This window comes from Lepisma saccharinum, chromosome 3, assembly GCF_977018435.1.
Source record: "Lepisma saccharinum chromosome 3, izLepSacc3.1, whole genome shotgun sequence".
NCBI classification, from domain to species: domain Eukaryota; kingdom Metazoa; phylum Arthropoda; class Insecta; order Zygentoma; family Lepismatidae; genus Lepisma; species Lepisma saccharinum.
In genome coordinates, this window is record NC_139231.1 from 22199969 (window position 1) to 22220477 (window position 20509).

General features: G+C 37.5%; 1 protein-coding gene across 1 annotated transcript in view; it reads right to left on the reverse strand.

Moving 5' to 3' along the window:
- Nucleotides 1-20509, reverse strand: part of LOC145984936 (uncharacterized) — a 655439-nt gene that overhangs the window by 627352 nt on the left and 7578 nt on the right. Inside the window, exon 2 of the mRNA XM_083118349.1 lies at nucleotides 16281-16323. Within this exon, the coding sequence (XP_082974475.1) occupies nucleotides 16281-16323 (43 nt within the window). The remainder of the gene's footprint in view (nucleotides 1-16280; nucleotides 16324-20509) is intronic.

Genomic DNA, 20509 nt, shown 5'->3' on the forward strand with positions numbered 1-20509 from the left:
CACGACTCTCAAAAGCAAATAATGATTAGTTTTTACAAGTTATGGCGAAACTAACGTCAAACATAACTGTGGATGATAATCTTCAGAGAATTAAAAATATTCTAGTAGATTGTGCAAATATTACTTCACAGTTATTGAAACTAATTGAAGAGCTTGAATCATATGAAGATGCTCAACATTAAATATAATAATCAGTAAGTTATCACATGAAAAATATGTTTTTGTTTGTGCAATGGAATTTATGCTCGTTTCCTTCATGAAAACTTGAACTCATGAAACTGATAGAAGAGTATCATCCTCTCATTATATATGTGTGTGTGTAGTATGGAGGGATGGAAGAGTTTCAATTGAATTAAAAAATTATCACGCAGTACTTAATCAAAAAGGCGGAAAGGAGTAGGTATATTTGCACATGAAAGTCTGGCATTCCAACCCATATCATTTAATCCCAATTTAGTGATTCGAGAATATCGGGTGGAAGTAGTGGGAATACAAGTGCAAATTTTGAATAAAATATTTACCGTTATCTCGATCTACATACCATCTTCCTATACATCGCAAAAAATTGGAGTGAAGCATTTAAGGTCTATGATTAGTTCATTCAAGACTCCATTAATCATAACTGGAGACTTCAATTGCCACCACCCATTGTAGGGTCGACAGGCAGCAGATAAGTTGGGTCGAACTGTTGTTGAATGGATGGAGGCGGAACAGTTAACTATAATAAATTATGGTTCACCTACTCATATGCCTAGAAATGGAAGCAATCCGTCATCTATAGACTTAACATTAATTTCAGAAAAGTATTGTGCAGAATTTACATGGGAGGCCGATATGGACTTTAGAACAAGCGATCATTATCCATGTTATTTTTATCTGGCTTATTGCCATGCAACAAACGAAAGAATATTAACTTTTCGTAAATGGAAAGTATTCAAAGCTAATTGGTCTAATTATACTAAACTTTAAAATATTTATTTCTCAAAGGATGATGAATTAAAACCTGATAATATTACATATAAGGAGTTTGTAAAAATTATTTCGGCTGCGATGGACTTGAGTTGTCCCAGGGTGATAGAAAGTAGTCAGCAACACTTCCCAAACACTTTTGCTGAAGCAAAACTACATAGAGTCGAATTAGCAAGAAGATACTCACGTCAACCAAATCCGGAGAACTGGATAGCATTCAGACGTTCTATGGCCAAATCAACGAGATTATGCATAAAAGCAAAAATAAAATCATGGAAATTATTTTGTGAAAATTTACACCCAAGCATGAAATTAGGATATGTGTGGAAAAAGTTTAGGTCTCTCAAAAATCCTCGTACAGCAAATGTGGTCCCTTTAAAATCACATTGGAAGACTGAATTTATTTAGAAACTCATACCTACAGTGCCAGACGGAGTAATTGAAACAGCAAATGAATTATGTACTTACACATCAAAACTGCGTTCGGCGAAAGGTTTTGCAACTCCAATTTCAAAAGAGGAAATCTATGAAATCATCGTCAACAGTAAAGAATCTGCTTCAGGGATGGATGGAATTACTTATTCGATGATTAATCACCTTCCAGATGTAGCGTTAACGGCGATGTGCACACTTTTTAATAAATTCTTAAATAATGGATACGTACCAGGAGATTGGTCCAAACAGTTGATTATTCCAATTTTAAAAACAGGCAAGGAACCTCAAGTAGATAAATCATATAGCTTTGACGTCAGTTATAGGAAAGATATTTGAGAAACTGATACAAGAAAGAATAGAATGGTTTTTAGAAAGCCAAAACATATTTCAGTTCGAACAAATAGGATTTCGAAAAGGATTAGGATGCCAGGACGGATTAATCACTCTTTCCTCGTATATTTTCGACTCACTGAAAAGAAACAGAATTGTATTAGCTGCATTCTTAGATGTAAGCGCAGCTTATGATAATGTAGATATTAATATCCTAATCCAAACAATACAACAGCGAAAAATACCTCACAACTATGTTTTGATATTATGGAAGTTACTGAGTAAAAGATCTGTATATTACCACTTTTTCAGTGAAAGTAGAGGACCGTATTCAGCCTGCAAAGGGTTACCTCAAGGAAGTCCTTTAAGTCCTTTGTTATTCAACATATATATGATTGGGATGAAAAGGAGATGATATATGTATGTATATGTCCACGACACAAATTCATATTGATTTTCCTGTTTTAGAGGAACAAATATTGGAAGTGCAAAAGTGGCTTGAAAGTAAAACACTCTCGATTTCAATGGAAAAATCTAATATTACAATATTTAGTAAAAAGGGAACACCTCCAATAGTTCACTCAATGTCTCGAAAAACAAGAATTTCCATTACAAGCAGAGTAAAATATTTAGGTGTCATCTTGGATGAAAAACTAACTTGGAAGGACCAAATTAAAGCAATAGAAGTCAAATCAGAAAAAGTGTTTAATTTCTTCAAAGCAATAGCAAATACTCAGTGGGGATGTCATCCTGGAGTTATGCTTTTATTTTACAAAGAATTATTTTCGGTCTATGATAGGTTATTCTCTATTGGCAATGTGTAACTTGACAGAAGGAAAATTGAATTCCATTGATGTCATACAAAGGAAATTTTTGAGAAGATGTTTAGGCGTTATGAACAGCACTCCAAACGTAGTAGTATACATGGAAGCGGGTGAATGTTCCATTTCATGGAGACAGAAGATGTTAGCAGCAAATATGCTCTTCAAAGTGAAATCATATTGTGAGCATCCTTTCAACAATGTACTAACAAATATGATACACTTATATGAAACAGGAAAAATAACAAACAGAAATGCTGCTATGTGGAGAGAATTGTATAATTCGTTTTGTCAAGAACACCAGAATGTTCTACAGATGCGTTCACGGCCTGTTTTTTCATTAGATAATATTTATTTCCCTCGTTATTCGCACATATCGGAATATTTTACTCAATGGCCAAGTTTTTATTTCATATACACTGATGGATCTAAAAGTGAGTCAGGAGTTGGATGTGCAGTGTACGATCCACAACATAAAACAGACCTATTATTTCGGCTTCCACAAGACTGTTCAATATTTACAGCAGAATCTTACGCAATTTACCAAGCTTTAATATATGTCCAAAAATTACATTTACGAAAGTTCTTAATACTTACTGACTCGCAAAGTGTATTACAGGCTTTTAAATCTTCTTACAAGAGTCTTTACAAATTATCCCCTTATATTATAAATTGTATACAATTAGTTCAAAAAATACAAATATCTGGAAAAACCATTGAGTTTCTTGGGTTAAAGCTCATAGCAATATTACAGGTAATTCTCATGTAGAGGAATGTGCAAAGAAAGCTGTGCGTCTTCCAAATATTACGAACTTATCATTATCCTATACGGATCTTCTCCCTAGAGTTAAGAAGAAAATTCTGAATGAATGGCTTGATTGGTGTCGAAATGAACTTACAACACTTGGAGAATCATACACACCGTTTGCTGAATTCAAAACACAAAAACCATGGTTTCATCATGTAAGTGCTACAAGAAATGTAATTGTATTAATTAATATACTGAGAACGGGCCATTTTTGTACTAGGCAACATTTATCCAAAATTGGAATAACGAACAATAAGAAATGTGAATGTGGCTGGGAAAGTGCAGATGCACAACATATAATACTGGAATGCTCAAAATATTATAGAGAGAGAAATATCTTGTATAAAACTTTAAATAATCTAAAGGTTCCGTTTCCAACAAATTTGTTAAGTTTAGTTGTTAATCCAGATGTGCGGATTGGTTATAGTTTGTTATCATTTTTAAGAAAGTGTAACATACAATTATAAAAGTCAAAGTGTTCTTAAAAAAATGTACTATCTGTAAAATAGGGGGAAGGACTGATAATTTTATTGTAAAACAATTGTGTACATTTTATATGTGTATTGTTATGGACAAAAAACGACATAAAAGCTGTTAGGTTCGAAATAAAGGAATGAATGAATGAATTAACCAATGTGTACTCCGCTTCCAAGTCCCTCCGAGTCAGGATCTTAATCCGTTGGATGACGACTTAGCTGATTGAGAATCACTTCGGAAACATGGAAGGGAGACGAGGTCTTAACATAAACCAAACCAGGAAATTTCGACTGATAATCACCAGCAGAGTCAGTAATAAGGCGACCTGTGGTCCTCACCCAGGTACCTTTTTCTCACCGTTAACAAGAATTTTGATCTTTTCGCAGGAAACAGTCACTTCAAGATATTCTACGCAAAGTACGTCTTGGAATAGAGGTATCACAGAAAGCTGGTGATATCAATACATATAATTGTGATCAGGAAAAGCAGCGACAACATCGACAAAATTCAACCAATAATAGAAAACAATCCGTTCGAGGATTAGAACGGAAGATTCCGACGTGTGTCTCTGGCAACGGACTAAGTGTTACCTTAGCCTTAAAAACAGAGTCCGATACAAGAAGGTAATGATACCTGTGGTGTCCAAACGAACCGGACGTGGGTACGTGACAGTTTGATGTGTATGTAGAATCTCATTATTGAATATTAATTGGTCAAACTGCTTGTAATTTAAAAATACAGACTGGCCTTCTGATAACAATTATTGTGCTATGAGTGTTCAGATTTCCATTAATTGTTTGAGATAGTACGAATTTGCCTTTACCTGATACTAAAATAACGTTACGAGCCCTATTTTTTTAAAATTGTCACCAACCTATGATTTTACTTCCGTAGAGCATGAAGTAGTGAAATTTTGAAAAATAATATTTTGTAATTATCTAACGTTATCGTGAATAGAAAGTTCTACATGTTTGCACACGTATATAAATGAATGAAACTTGCACTAACTCTCTACAATTGCTACAACTTGAAGTTTCCTTTTTGTAAAAAAAAAATAATAATAAACAAATAACGCATGCATAGGTAAAGAAGAAAAGTATTAATTCGCGAAACTGAAATTTCCTAATGGTCTATTATCAACATGATTCTAATTGTTGTTTGTTGGAAGATGTTATAACATACGTAAGATAATCTGGTATGAACAAACACTTGGTGCGAGGCTAATGTTTCACTCGATGGTCGAGTCTAAGGTTTCAACTTGGCTCAACAAATTCCTTGCTCACAATCTGAGAGTTCTGTCCTTCCGAAGGCAACGGAATCTTTCGCAAGCGAGTTCCAACCATCTTACTTTGCAAAAGCATTTCCTTCGCTCGTTGCGAAAGAGTGATGTGAGTGAATGACTTTGAATTGTACTTCACGTGTTAAGATTGAATTGAATTCTCTGTGCATGATGAATGTTCATAGCCATCATTTATATTATATGCGACTCTTTTGTTTTATGGGAAAAAGCGTACGAACATAGAGTTGGAGTTATGGCTCCACACATTCTCCTCGACGCCATTACCTGTCTAACAAGACATATCAAAATATAATTTTGTGTAATATTGCGTTTTACATTAGAATTATAAACTGTCAATCAATTTATATTATCTCAAAATGGTAAAAAAAATATATTGTAATACATTACTCCACCAGCGTAAGTAAGATGCTCTAATGAGAAGGTTCGTTCTCTTACTTCCATTGACGTTTGCTTACGCAAACTTAGTTTTGCACTATCTAACACGTCTTGAAGACTTATTATCTATGACGTCATTTCACTAGAAATGGCGGCGTCTTTTCGTTTTTGTATCGGTATATTTATACTTCAAATCCTAGAGGAAATGCATACGTATGTTTAACTATGTCAAGCACAATTTGCATTATATTATTTGCTCTACATATAACTGAGCTTACTTGTGTTGAAAACATTCATTGTAAATAACATATTTTTATGAAACTTGCACGCTTTTTACTTACTTTTTCCTCTATCTTAGCAAAAAAAAACTTATTACTCTTTAATAGAAGCATCTTATTTCCTGGCGGATTATAGTTTAACAATAATATAACAACATCAATTGGCTTTTTTTAATTTTCCAATTATAATTCATATATTACCTTTGATTTATTAATGGGGATATTATTAATTAATCTCAACAGCTGCATTAGTAGGGTGTGTTATAACCGATTCACAAAGCTCCGCCTTCCCAATTCGAGTACATCTGGGAATGATAACACGGTAATTCAAAGCGGTTAGTTATGCAAATAAGTTGTGACTCAGGATTCAACAACACCCCGGGTACCAATAAATCTGTTTTCAGTTCCTGTTCTATTAAATTTAATGCCATATTTTCCGTATTTACCAATTTTAATGGGATGTATAAGCGTGATCTCGGTTTTACCCGTATTCTTTTCAAGGCTACATACTCCTGCTACAATATGCTTTGTATTAAATTAGCCACTTTAATGGAAACATGAAAAGTTTCCTGGAATGTGTTTTAATATGATTTCGAGGGGGGGGGATCCCCAATCTTGTCAAAACTAATCTGTTCCAGTCAAAATCCAAATTTGCTTTTTGACTCTTGATGAATAGTTTCATAACAAAAACATTTTTTTTACCCTGAAGTGATGTATAAAAGGGTGTCCACTTATTGAAAAATTAAGAACAACAAATCTCATTTTTCGTTAAATAATTATTAGTTGTACCCTCTACTACTGTATTTATTTTGAATCTTCTAGCTGTGTCAGTAATGCCTTGGTCTCCTGTGATCGTAATTTGTGAACCACTATCGACTAAAAACTTTTGATGTTCTTCATTCACTTGTACATTAATGTAAATTAAGTCTTCTGTAGGGAAGGTAGAGACTGACTTTTCTGTTTCCTGCGAGTATGCCCTTGTTGCTCGAAGTTACTGCCAGTATAAATGTACTTGTTATTCTAGGCAGTGTTCCTCGACATGGTTGGAAAAATGACAAAAATTACAAATTTGCCTCCCCCACTGTTCTATGGATCCAGAACTTCCGCTTTGCGTATTAAATCGGGGCTCGGATTGCCACTGGTTGCGCTCGGAATTTTGTCTATGCGCGCCGTTATTACTCTGAAAGCCTCTACTTTCCCTGCCTGAAGAACCTCTTTCACCTCTAGAATAGCCCAGATTGTATACCAATACATTCGGGAAGTTTCCTCCATAACGTGGAATTTGGTATTTATTTTCTCTTAAATTTTCCTCTACCTTTAACGTTAATTCGCCCATCTATTTTTCTATTCCGGAAAGTGAATCTGAGATTCCCCTCGCTATCAAAACGTCAATTTTCTTTTGCAGCGCCAGCAGCTGGTAAATGACGTCATTATTAGTCTTTGTGTGCGAAAGTGCATATTTCCCAAACTCCGTGGTGCTTACCACGGCGTTCTGCTGCATGGAGACTCTGACCTTGGTCCTCTGCAGGATCAAAGCGTCTTCTTTATCGTTGTGCACAAGTTGTTGCACTGACCTTCAGTGCATCAAAAATTAGGCCATTTCGAACTCTTTCAAGTCTTTTAATAACTCTTGCACCAAGTTTTGCTGTTTCCTGTATATTTCCCGAATGTAATGCAGCAGCAGTCCTCAGCAAATTGACTTGAGCTGTTTATTAATGCTCATTCCTGAGTCTAATTTAAGTACAAGAGTTTGTTTGTCCCTCACATTTGAGGAGACAGGCTCGCCTTCTTGTTGGAACCTGTATCTAGTTTGATCTTGAATTTGAAGCTGATCGAGAGATCAGGTGAACTCTTCGATTAGCTGTGTTTTCAAGTTTTCATAATTGGTCTGTTTATTTTCTGCAGATTGGGTGAATGCTTGATACCACCGCAGTGCAGGCCCACATAATAATGTCGGAAACATAAGCCTTTTCTTGGCCTCGTTGCGTCAATAAGTATGGCGGCACTCTCAGAGCGCTCCACAAACGTAGACACTTCTTCCCCCGAGGTACCCTCAAACTGCATACTCTCGAACAAGAAGAAAGACACTTATCGGAAAGTCAAATATCCCGAACGAAGACATGTTTTGAAATTTAACGGACCTGCGTTACATGATGCAAGTACAAATATGGACGGATATACGGATTGACATTGTAATAATGTTGAACAAAATAAAGTTCAGACTGCCCCGCTTGACCGCCAGTACTGCTATGACGGATGGGGGCTCGCTGCCACGGCAGTCCTGCTAACATACCACGTGGCCAGATCCGAGGCAGGAACCCTAGAGACCAGTGCTAGGTGATAGACGTCTACAGGTAATACCTAGATTTTCAGCATCCTTTATTTAATATGGTAATGTGCAATGTACAAATAATCATGACATAAGATATGGGTACTCTACACGACAAGCATGCTTGTGCTATGAACGACAAGTTTCTTCTTTCAAAGGGTATATTCAAAATGGTGGCCATCAGCTGCAATACAGACTTGCAGTCTAACAATCAGATATCGTTGCACACGCTGTATAATGTCTCGTTTAATTCCTGTACACGCTGCGCTAATGCGGTGCTTCATGTCTGCCGGTGTGGTCGGTATGTCCCTGTAGACAACCTCTTTCAGTGTTCCCCAGAGGAAAAAATTCAAAGAATGGCAAGTCAGGCGAGCGAGCCGGCCACAGAACACGTCCTCTTCGTTCAATCCAATGATGTGGAAACATATTCTGCACACAATCCTTACTGCGATTTGCACTACGAGCTGGGCACCCATCATGTTGATACCACATGATTCGCCTAGTCGGCAACGGAATGTCCTCTAACATTGGTGGAAGTTCATGTGATTGGAAGTTGACATACTTGTACACATTCACACTCCACGGACGTTGATGTTCCACCTGTCGAAGCCAATGTGGATTTGTTACGGACCAAGAGTGTATGTACCTAAGGTTGACGTGACCATAATTTGTAAAGGTTGCCTCCTCAGTAAACAAGATACACGACTAATCAGGTGTGTACACAATTCTGAAAATCATTCCCATGGTGTTATTGATGGAGTGAAATATGGTATGGGTGGGACTTGTGGCGACGAAGAATACGTAGCACATTTCGGTTACTTATCCCACTGTCCCTAGCGATATCACGCGAGCTAATGTGTGGATCCACAGCAACAGCGGCTAGCCGTTGGTTTCACCCACTTCTCCAGTCACCGTCCTGTTTTGAGTACGTTTGCAAGGCGTTACACTGCCGGTTTCCTCAGTTGAGTGAATAGCTTGTCAAACAGTCTTCGCGACGGTTGACGTCTGTCTAGAGTCGTTTTCACGTTCAGAAGACACAATGGGCTCTTATGGGCAATGCTTTTCTTATGGAAAATACGAGCGCGCTGTTCTCAAATTTCTGGATTTACAAATTTAGCTTAAGTAAAATCGGTACCTGCAGTTTTGCAGGAAATTTTGTAGAGAATGCGATGGTGAACACAAAAAACTGATAACTTGCTTACATAATTTTAGATAAATTAAAAACGCAAATTTTCTGTGAAAACAAAATTTTTACATTGTTTTCATTCCTAACGTTGAAACATGCCGCAAAATTGAAGCTTTCATTATGAAAAAAATTGACACTGTTTTTTAATTGTCACAGGTGACAGTGGTACTCAGAATTTATCAATACTTTAAAGCATATTTGCATTAAAAATATTCAAATAAAGTATGTGGAGATTTTTTATATTCGTGCAGTAGAAAATGTCGTCGCTGGCCATTTTTTGTTCTGTAATTCCAAGTAAAAACTTCCAGCGACAAAGTTGTGGAGAAAATAATGAAATTATTTTTTATAACCACTCAAAGGTTCCCAGAAATATTACTTATATGCATTTGGAGTTTCTTTTTAACCCGAACCGCGCGCGAAGTAAGGAGACGTTGTCTGGCCATCTTGAGCTGACTCACCGCAGCATTCCGGCTAATCACCACCAAGTTTTCGAGTTATTTTATTTCCATTCAGTAAAAATATGAACTTCATGCTGTTTGTTATAATAGAATTGAAATTACTTAAATTTAATAATTGACAATTATTTCCAATGCTGCTGTTGTAATCAACATTAGTGCTGTCGCAATACACGTTGTTTTCGTTTACATTACTGTCGACATTAATACTGAAATGAAGATCACCTTTCAGTTTCCAACGTACATATAAATTCATAGACACCATATTAACCCTTGAAAAGCTTTCCAACACGTGAGAAAATATGGGGCTTTAAGATAGAAATATGACATGCCTTGCTTGAGTCATTCACGTCTTATCAGTTCACGTGGGCCATAACTCATTTGTTTGTTTGGGTTGCAACTTAATCTAACCCATGTGCCAGGTTCCCCTTACTGGAGTGAGAGATCTGCTTTGGTCTGTTTAGACTTTTTCCCTCTCCCGAAAAAGTGTTTTCAGTTGTGTGAGTTCTCAGTGATTTTTACTTTTTTAAGTGATTCTGAAGCGTCATATTCGTGCATTACACTCGCGTGTGTAGTGATCGCAATGGATCATAGTAAAAAGGGTAACTAAAGTTCACAGTATAATATTAATATTAATAATTACATATAATTATCATTATATATACAAAATATGTAACATCTTCATTGTGAAGGAAGGTCATCATTTCCCGGCGACATGAGCTAGCGCTGTATTGGCAACACTGTGCGGTTTCTCCATAAGCGCCGTTGTGTCTTCTGAACGTGAAAACGACTTTAGATATCCCTCTGCTTACACACGACACGATAGCATGGCATTTTTTCTGCATTCTCCATATACTAGGATCATGTCAGCATTTTCTTCTATCGTGAACACCATCTTCTCCGGTGTAGCTATGTAGCACGACTCACTTGAATGCACTCCCACGGTCAACGGTTGTTTCGGAAATGGCTACGTGGTATGTTAGCAGAACTGCCGTGGTAGCGAGCCCCCATCCGTCATAGTAGTACTGGCGGTCAAGCGGGGCAGTCTGAACTTTGTTTTGTTCAACATTATTACAATGTCAATCCGTAGCTCCGTCCTTATTTGTACTTGCATCATGTAACGCAAGTCCGTGACATTTCAAAAAGTGTCCCTTCGTTCGGGACATTTGACTTTCCGATAAGCGTCGGCACCCCGAATACGTATGATACTTTTGTGACCCGTATTCTGGTGTCGTTTGTGCGAAAACAGCGCATCAATGGCCCTCCTCATTTCTTATTCGAGGTGGTATCCCTGAATGTGATCCACATCTTCTTCTGATGTCTGTGGCAAATCTGGATGATGGCTATTGGTGACGCCCACACTCACCCTGAGGCCACCACTCAGCAACACTATTTCTATTCGATGTTGACGAGTTTGTGAGATGCTGGGTAACCTGGAACAAGGATAACAGCATGCCATTACATTGCTGACAATCCTAGTTCGGTCAATACTAACTTTCTTCAGAATGAAGATATGTAGAAAACAACATCTATTTCGTGTTTCTGAGTCAGAGGATAAGTCATAATTCCAACCTAGATTAGTCGGAATCAGTAAAAATTACCAACAACGGAAGAAATATGTAATTAAATGCATAAATTATCCAAGATGTGTTTTCCCTCGCAGAAGCAGTCAATGTCATCCCTCTAATCTAGTTGGCCAGTGGTCGGGTGTCTCGTGGCACAGTGGGCATTGTACGTACAAGAGATCCTTGATGCAACACTACGGAAATTAATAGCGTGAAATGAGATCAGTTGAACTTGGTAGTTTTGCAAATGAAAATATTCGATTTCGGAATGGTCCTAAATACAAAACTGTGTTGTAAGGAACCTGGCCGACACGATTGTTTAGAAGCACACGAGCTACGACTCCGTGAGACTTCTCTCTGTCACCACTGAAGTACGCAGAAGGGAACTGAAAGGGCTACAGCCTTCCCGAAATTTTCAGAAAATAAGAAAATTAAAATGAAGGCAGTCATGAAGCTAGAAAAAAGCCTGAAAAATGACCACCGATAATCTTTTATTTTTTTTTTAATAACTTTGAAAATTAAGATTTACAACGGTAATTGGAGCTCATATCTCCCAACAACCGAAATTAATTTTCGGCAACGCATTCTTTGATACAAGCAAATATTTCATTTCGCTTTGATCATTAAAGATTAGATTCATGGCACTGAACCCTCGTTCACATTCAGCTGTAGATGTTGGTACAATTTCTCTTCAATTCACTTAATCCTCGAGTATGATGGAAATCTGTTTTAGGTTTTCTTTGTACATGTGAAAATCTAAAAGTAGTAACGCAGCCACGCTTTTACTTACATTAAAGTTTACCTGACTCATCACCATGAAACACGTTCACAATCATCTAAATGTCATCTTTGTGTATTTAATAGAATCACATGTGAAAAGATTCCTAAGTATTCAAACCTGCTACTCGCCACCAAAGATTGAAAAATTACATTCGAACATATAGTTTTCCTCAGGCTCCTGAATCCGTTGTATTTCATTGTTTCAAGAGTAGCCATGCCAATTTCTTGCTTCTTTCTAATAACAGAAGGATTTCGGTTTTGCATGTACAATGATAGTACGTTCGGTACTTGTAGAGAGTCTTAAAATATCGCAAATTCCATCGCAAATAATTACTTTGACAAATGCTTTACCAATTATTGAAACCTGAACCTCCCACGAGTCGATCATCTTGGGGACCATCTTAACTTTCATTTCATACAACAAAACACTACAAATCTCAACAAGCGCTCGAACAGGATTAAAGAACGAACCGATCCAGCATACCTCAAAAACACACTCCATTTACAGTAGTCGATACAAAAGTACTTCCGAAACACCAGAAGTCTGAAAAAAATACCGAATACATTGCATCTAAAAGAGAGTTAGCCAGTGGCGTCAACTTTTCAAATACATTGGGTTGGCTCAAATAATTGAATTATAAATTCACAAAAAATCACATGAATTTTTTTGTGGGCTCGGGCCTGACAGGCCCATATAAATTGGCGCTACTGTACATAGCTACCATAAATTGCGAAGTAAATAAATGACCAGATACATATCTGATGGCTACTTTCAAATGACAAACATATGATTTTCTGTTCCATCACATTCGAAATTAGCACAAAACGAGGCCTAGAGCTTTATGTGTTTCGGAATTATCTGTTTTTAAAATAACAACATTTTTTTAAAAAAAATAATGAAATATATTTTTTTTGTAAACTATATGCGTATGTGCGTGTGTCTGTGGAGGACGACTTTGTACCCCTTTCAGATGAAAAATGTTCCTGTGCCACTAAACGCACCATCCAAGTTCACAACTTTAGCCAAACCCCTCCCAAAAAAATCCTGCGCACGCCAGTGTGCCCCATTGATGAACTGTGGTACCCTAAACTGACTGCTCAAGAAAAAGGGGAAAAAAAATATTTTCTTTCCAACAAATTCCAACACACACAACACTGTCTGTTCAGAGTTACTTATAATAGGAATCTTGCTGCAATTACCGGAACAAAATTGAACTACGTCGTCCATTGCTCTAGCAAAGCTTAGTAAGTTATCCGTATGAAATATTCTTCTTTCTGCTGTGTCTCTTTTGTTGATTCTGAAAATCTCGAAATGAAATATAATTTATCCCCACATATACATATATACACATATACATATGCATATTTGTGGGGGCCTATAAAACATCGTACGTGTATATAGTTGATTAAAATTTCCTGACACCGAAGAAATAATGTTACAAATCTTCATCCAGTATTTTAAAATCAAACGTAGAGTGCTCTTCTATATCACACTATTTTATTTGGAATTTTAACCATGTTGTTCATCTGTCTTGTGATATTTCACGGAGCACCTAACATGTATATATCATTATTCTGAATATTTATTTGGTAATTGTATTTCCCAATATAGTGCTACTGCCATTCTATGGAATGACGTGAATGAGTAATATGTGCTATTTTGAATCCATGCAATTTATTTTGATTTTGTCTGTACCAAAATCAGTTGCGTTTGCTTCAAGAACTCTCGAGGTCACAGTGAAATAACTGTATGGAATTATAAGTTGTGTATACGGCCTGAAGATTTTACGCTGTTTTTGCTAGTTATGTATTTCATTACATTCAATGGTCGAAAGTTTTCTTGTAAGATGGCTTGGAATCTAAAATTTTATTACAATATATTTACTTATGGTGGCATAATCGACTTGCACATGACATCGTGTATTCTTCATTTTGAAATATAATATCGAAATCGTAGAAATGGCAGGAAAATAAAATACAGTGGATGGTTATTTAGAAGAACAGAGAAGGATCTTTTTTTATTAAATTTATACTAGTCTATCATTATGGTTGATAATCAAGAGAAGAATGCGTGATTAAGAATGAATATCTTCCATTTGTTGGGCACTCATGTCTTACAATATTTCATAAAGTGTTGGAGTAAAAAATTGGAAAAACTTACGGCACGCCGCATTGCATTTTTTGTGTACATCATTCACCTTTTCTGTAATATATGAAAATCGTAGAGCATTAGATGAGAATTGTACCGTACGTGCTATAACTGGTAAAGGACATAGTGCTATATTTAACCTATAACAAACAAAAAAATTTATAGGTATGTATAATGTTTGAAGTTAAGTTGAAACTGATATTAAGTGATGCAATGAATACACATTCCTTATCGTGAAGATGATACCGATTTTCTTCTAATAACTCCTTAAACTAATATGTGGCCTTACACAATACAGCCTCGGCTATTATCCCATTTTGCCATTTCTACAACTGCATGAGCATGTTTCCTAGGAAACTAAGAGGTCTTCGTTGTTTTCGATTAATTCGACGGCACAGCCCCTACATTTGGTAACTGCTTTCCGTCCACCTTTAAATTAAACTAAGAAGAGCAACGTACATGGCAAAGGAAGAAATGTGAAGGTAAGCTAGGAAGAGATTTTAATTTCCTCTGTCAGAATTTTCACATGCACAACGATTTATGATCCCTGCTAGGAGATGATGACATTGTTTAGCAAATGATTTTAACTGTTTCAGAAGAACGGTTCTCTTCCACTCCGTTTTAGGAACTTTTCTTTTAGGATCTTGTAACATATATCAAGTTACTTTTTACACACCTTTTTAACTATGGCAGTGGTTTTAGATAAGGGGATATTTGCCATATACGTTGAATGATGCAATATTACCATGTCTGCCGCTGCACACAAAATTTAAATTCAATCAATCAAGCTATGTGTTCGTGTGTGCTTGCGAGGTGTGTGAAGCCAGGAAATTTATATTTTACGCAAGTCTGGAGAGACTGATTTCGCCTCAATATTCCAATCTTTGCCATTTATTACTGAGAGTCTGCGTTATTTGTGGTCAGTGGTAGCAAAGGAAACCATTGTCATCTCTTGGTACAGTAATTGGTTACTAGACAATTTTTTAAGAAATCATTTTTTTCTTGCTAGTGCTGTCAAAAAAGACAATATTTTTTCCAAAACTTGACTTCGTTCGAAAATCGGGCCTATTTGTTGTTTCAAAACTTGCGGGATTTTTTAGATTTGTAGACATTTCGATAATTATGATACCTCAGCTAAGAAAAATGATAGAAATCTTGGGTAAAAACGTCGTTCTTTAATCCAAGCCACATTTTACGTTCTGTACCTTTTCCCATTGCAAATTACTGAAATGTAGGGCCAATAATGATATTCATTTTTTACCCAAGGTTATGTGAAAATTTTCTTTAGATTCCGTTTTAGTCTCTACCCGAAAATGTTTTCTGAAACCAAGGCAGATGTTAATAAAATACAAAAAAATATAATTGTTATGTACTTTTCAGTGTGTAAGTATACTAAAAGTGTTGCTGTTAATAATAATTTAATTATAATTTACTATTAATAATGCATTTCAGAGCAATATTTTGTTTAATTATGATTCCAGTTATGAGCTCTTTTAATGCATCCCTCCTCCGGTATTCCACTGTTCAGTCTCGAAGCCACTGATGCAGAGAAGCTTGGTTTTATCTCACCTTTACCTCCCGCGAAGGATCTGCCTCTTTCTTTACAACAATCACAACAGAGATGAAGCAGAAATTTTACAATTTGTATATTTAAGCATTATTTACACTGACACAAATTTTCGTGGGTAAGAGACTTGTATGATGGCAACAACTAATATGGAGATGGACATAATGAAAATAGGTAAGGAAATTTCGTGAACATCTTATATAGTTCATGTTTAGAATCGATCATAAATTCCTTGTACTGTACATACGATTGTAGGATATATTTCCGGTGAGGATAGAAACGGATTCCAAAGTTCATTTTTTAATTCTGAGTGTAGTTTTATCACCTATTTCCCATGTGTAATAACAGATTCATCTTAACTGATTATTTATTCAAGAAAGTATGGTCTATTTAATACACATAAGGTAGTTCACTAAGTTCAATAATTACATAGTAAATATATAAAATCGCACTTACTTTCATCGACTTTTGCTTGTTCACCTGTAACACCTGGTTCATACTGGAAAGAAATGTCAAATTCCTGTTTCATTTCTGGAGGCCAAATTTGCCTTATAAAACAATTAATAATTTAATAATTTTGAGAATAAGAAAACTTAACGAACAACGTCAAATACCCAAATATCTAAGGCAATTTTCAGAGAAATCATTTCATGGCATATTTGTGATATGTTAATCTTATACACTATGTGGAAGAAAGTCATTGGACACCCCGATTTCAACTCTGAAACGAACTCCTCATGGAAAAGAGAGTAGAGATGGGTATATATACGGCAGCAGGAGGCTTCTCAGATCAATCGCTGTTAAAATGACGAACAGGAAAGAGCTCAGCATGTTTGAAAGAGGTATCATAGTAGGCTGCTCCATAGGAGGCATGAGTATACGTAGCATAGCTGATGCCCGACAGGTCCCTAAATCAACTGTAGCCTTTGTCATCAAGAAGTGGAAGGAAAAGGGACACTGCAGCAATACACCACGAAGTGGAAGACCCACGAAATTGGACGACCGGGACAGGAGAGTGCTGAAGAGGGAGATTCGGAAAAACAGGACCCGTCCAATGCATTCGATTGCAGAAGAGTTTCAAAGTGCGACCAGTTTGACTGTTTCGACCAAGACACTTCACAAGGAGGCCCATGCTCTCAGTTATCATGGTCGAGCCGCAGTCCACAAACCCCTGATAACAAAAAACAATAAATGGTAGAGACTAAGCTGGTGTAAAGAGCAGAGAAACTGGACGGTGTTGCAATGGCGGAAGGTCCTATGGAGCGATGAATCACGCTTCACACTGTTTCCAACAGATGGGAGAGTGTGGGTATGGCGATTACCCGGAGAACGTCTGTTACCTGAGTGTGTAGTGCCCACAGTGAAATATGGTGGTGGGGGCATCATGTTCTGGGGTTGTTTCAGCTGGCATGGCGTGAGTCCACTGGTACCGGTGTATGGCCACATGACGTCTGCATCCTACAGAGATATTCTCGACAACTCCATGCTCCCCAAGTTGTAGCGTTTTCATGGAAACGAAGAATATGTGTTCCAGGATGATAATTCGACTTGTCATGTTTCCAGGGCTACCACGGAGTGGTATGCAGAAAATAATGTCACCTGACTGGATTGGCCTGCTCAGAGCCCTGACCTCAACCCTATTGAACATCTATGGGATGAACTGGAGCGCAAATTGAGGTCGCGATCGCCTCGCCCTTCTACACTTCCAGGGTTGGTGACTGTACTGAAGGAGGATTGGCGGAATATCCCACTCGGTGTACTACACGACCTTGTGGCCAGTGAAACACAATGTGTAACTGCTGTTATCACTGCCAAAGGCGGACCAACGTCCTATTGATTGCAAGAAAACTGATGGTATCCGCTGACATGTGGCGTCCAATGACTTTCTTCCACATAGTGTACTTCGCAAAGAACAGTAGAAATATATTATATTGTACATTAATGAAACTTTTGCTTAAATCAAATATCAGCTTTCCGAATTTGAATGTAAATTTGAATCTAGATATCCTGCAAATAATAAATTCCGTTATGAAACTCAGACGCACCGAGACAGCTACAAATAAGCAAAGTCTTAGAGCGTCTGAATGACATCAAGGGAATTAGTTCTGTTAATAATGGTTTCACATTAAGACGTCGTTTCTACACATATTATATATTATGAGAACTCGACAGTGGTGGAGATTGGGTTCCAATACTGTGGGAGCAAGGTGCAGAAACGTAGGGTGAGGGGGTAAGGACAGTTTATACATAAGGTTTAGCATAGTGCGGTGGCAAATATAGCAAAAATTGGGGAGGATTACCATCATTGCCGGCATTAACCATCGAGAAAAAACATTTTCCATTTATTATGTTGAGTTGAGTTGAGTTCCGTTGGTGATTTAAGTCCACCTTATGCACAGTAAGGCTAATCGGGACTGGACCTGCAGTTTAAAGTGGGATCCGAACCACTATGTGCCTTCGCCGGGTATCGAACCCGGTACCCCTTGATGACAAGGCGACGATGACACCGCGGCATCGGGGAGGCCCATTTATTATGTTATGAGTCACAATCATTTTAGACATTTGTTTTTCTGTCGGACAATATACTGTAAGCTGTATTATTTCAATTAGAAAACAAAATTCTGTGCCATTGTTTTGATTGGTTAGGCTGAGTGTCAGCAGCGTACTGAAACTGTTTACCGACAGAAAAAAAATGTATTAGTGGCAACCATAAATTTGTGTGGCATGCATGCATGACAGAAAACGACCAAAATTTTTCATTTTCATTGTTTTGATGTCCCCCACAGCCTGTGTACAACGACATCCAGTATATATATTAAAAATAAATATATATTGGAATTAACATTTGTGTAAAACTGAATGTTCTACGAGAATCAATGAATTAGGGTAGGGTGGTACATTTTCGACATAGGTACTATTTCGATCACCCGTTCTAAATAGTCGAATATTTTGCTTCCTGTTACTGTCAACGCTGATTTGAGAAGTGAGGGTAGTTGTGTGGGGTGTCAGGTGTGTTGTGCAGAAACATCGAGAAATTCTACGGAAATCCCGGAGAACCAGACGTAATTTTCTATGGCAAGTTGAGTACGTTGTGGATAGAATAGGTGGTTTGTATATAAACGTCTGACTGTCATTTTGCGTGACCCGTGTTGATGCTTAAACGAAGGACGGCGAAATTCAGGTCAAACGTGGACAAGCATGTGGTGGCTGTAGCATGGGACATGTGTAGCCATGTGATCTGGTGAGAGATAAGGGAACTACAGAAGTATTTGTTTCCGTGCACAAAGTGGTACATAATCGATCGGCGGAAATGTTACAATTTCGATCAGGGAGGTATGCAGTTTGAGTTCCATGACCCTAACGTGTGCAACACATTTCTTCACAAAGTAAATGCGTTGTTCAATTTATTGTTACAGATGCCTCGTAAACGAACACCGAAGAAGGTATATCAACAGTATTCGTCCCGAGTTCTCGAAAATGCCGTGGAGAGTATTCCAGAGGGACACTTATCTATACGCGGAACATCGCAACTTTACCATGTTCCATTTGCGACCCTCCGAAACATGTAACGATGGCACGTCAAGAAGCAGCGTGTAGTCCTTCCTCTTCCAGGATTGATGTTGGCTATCCAACAGTTTTCTTCAAGCAGATGGAAGTCGCAATTGTGGAGAGACTGATGCATTTCGAGGGGTGAAGACTTGGATCGACACCGAAGGAATTGCGGGTAGCTGCGTACCGTTTTGCAGTAGGAAATAATGTGACCCACTCTTGGGGTGGGAACAATATTGCTGGAATAGATTGGTTTCGGGCATTCATGACAAGACATCCCGCACTGACGTTAAGGAAACCGCAAGGCTTATGAAGATCACGTGCTCAGGGATTAGACAGTACAGACAGTGAACGATATTTCGAATTACTTTACAATGTTATGGAAGAGAGTGGAGTGCTACATAAGGCAGAATGTGTTTATAACATGGATGAATGTGGCTTCCCTTTAAACAACAGGTCTCCTAAAATTGTGTCCAGAAAAGGAAAATGAGAAGTTGTATCACTGACAAACGTGGAACGAGAAGAGAATACCACGCTGTGTGCTTGTAATGCAGTGGGGTCTTATTTACCCCCGTTAATAATTTTCAAAAAAGCGTGTAAAACCTGAATTTGGAGATGGATTGCCTGCTGGTTCCATTGTGGCCATGAGCAAGAAAGGGTACATCAATGACAAGGTATTTGTTCAATGGTTACAACATTTTACGAGATACAAGACGGAAGGCAAAGCTGTATTGATTCTTGACATTCATGTGAGCCACAGAAGCCTAGAAGAGCTGACTTTTTAGTATGCATTAACCCAGATAACCCTAAAAGAGGACTATAAATAAAAACAAACTTTTATTTGCATAAAATGCTTCATTGCCAACTGAAATATGTGAAAAAAATAATTATACACTTTCGTTCATATTTGGTCAATTATTTGGCCCGTCCTATATATAGGACGCCAGGAATGAGAATGATACAAATGTCTTGCTAAATTGCATATGTTTTACACAGTATGGAAATCCACGAAACATTTTACGTGCAATCCAATGTCACACTTTACACACCTTGTTGTTGCTTTTACATGGCACTGTCGGCATCTTGTCTGTTTCTCTTGCGGTATTACCAAGTGATCAATTCTATCGTATCGCACG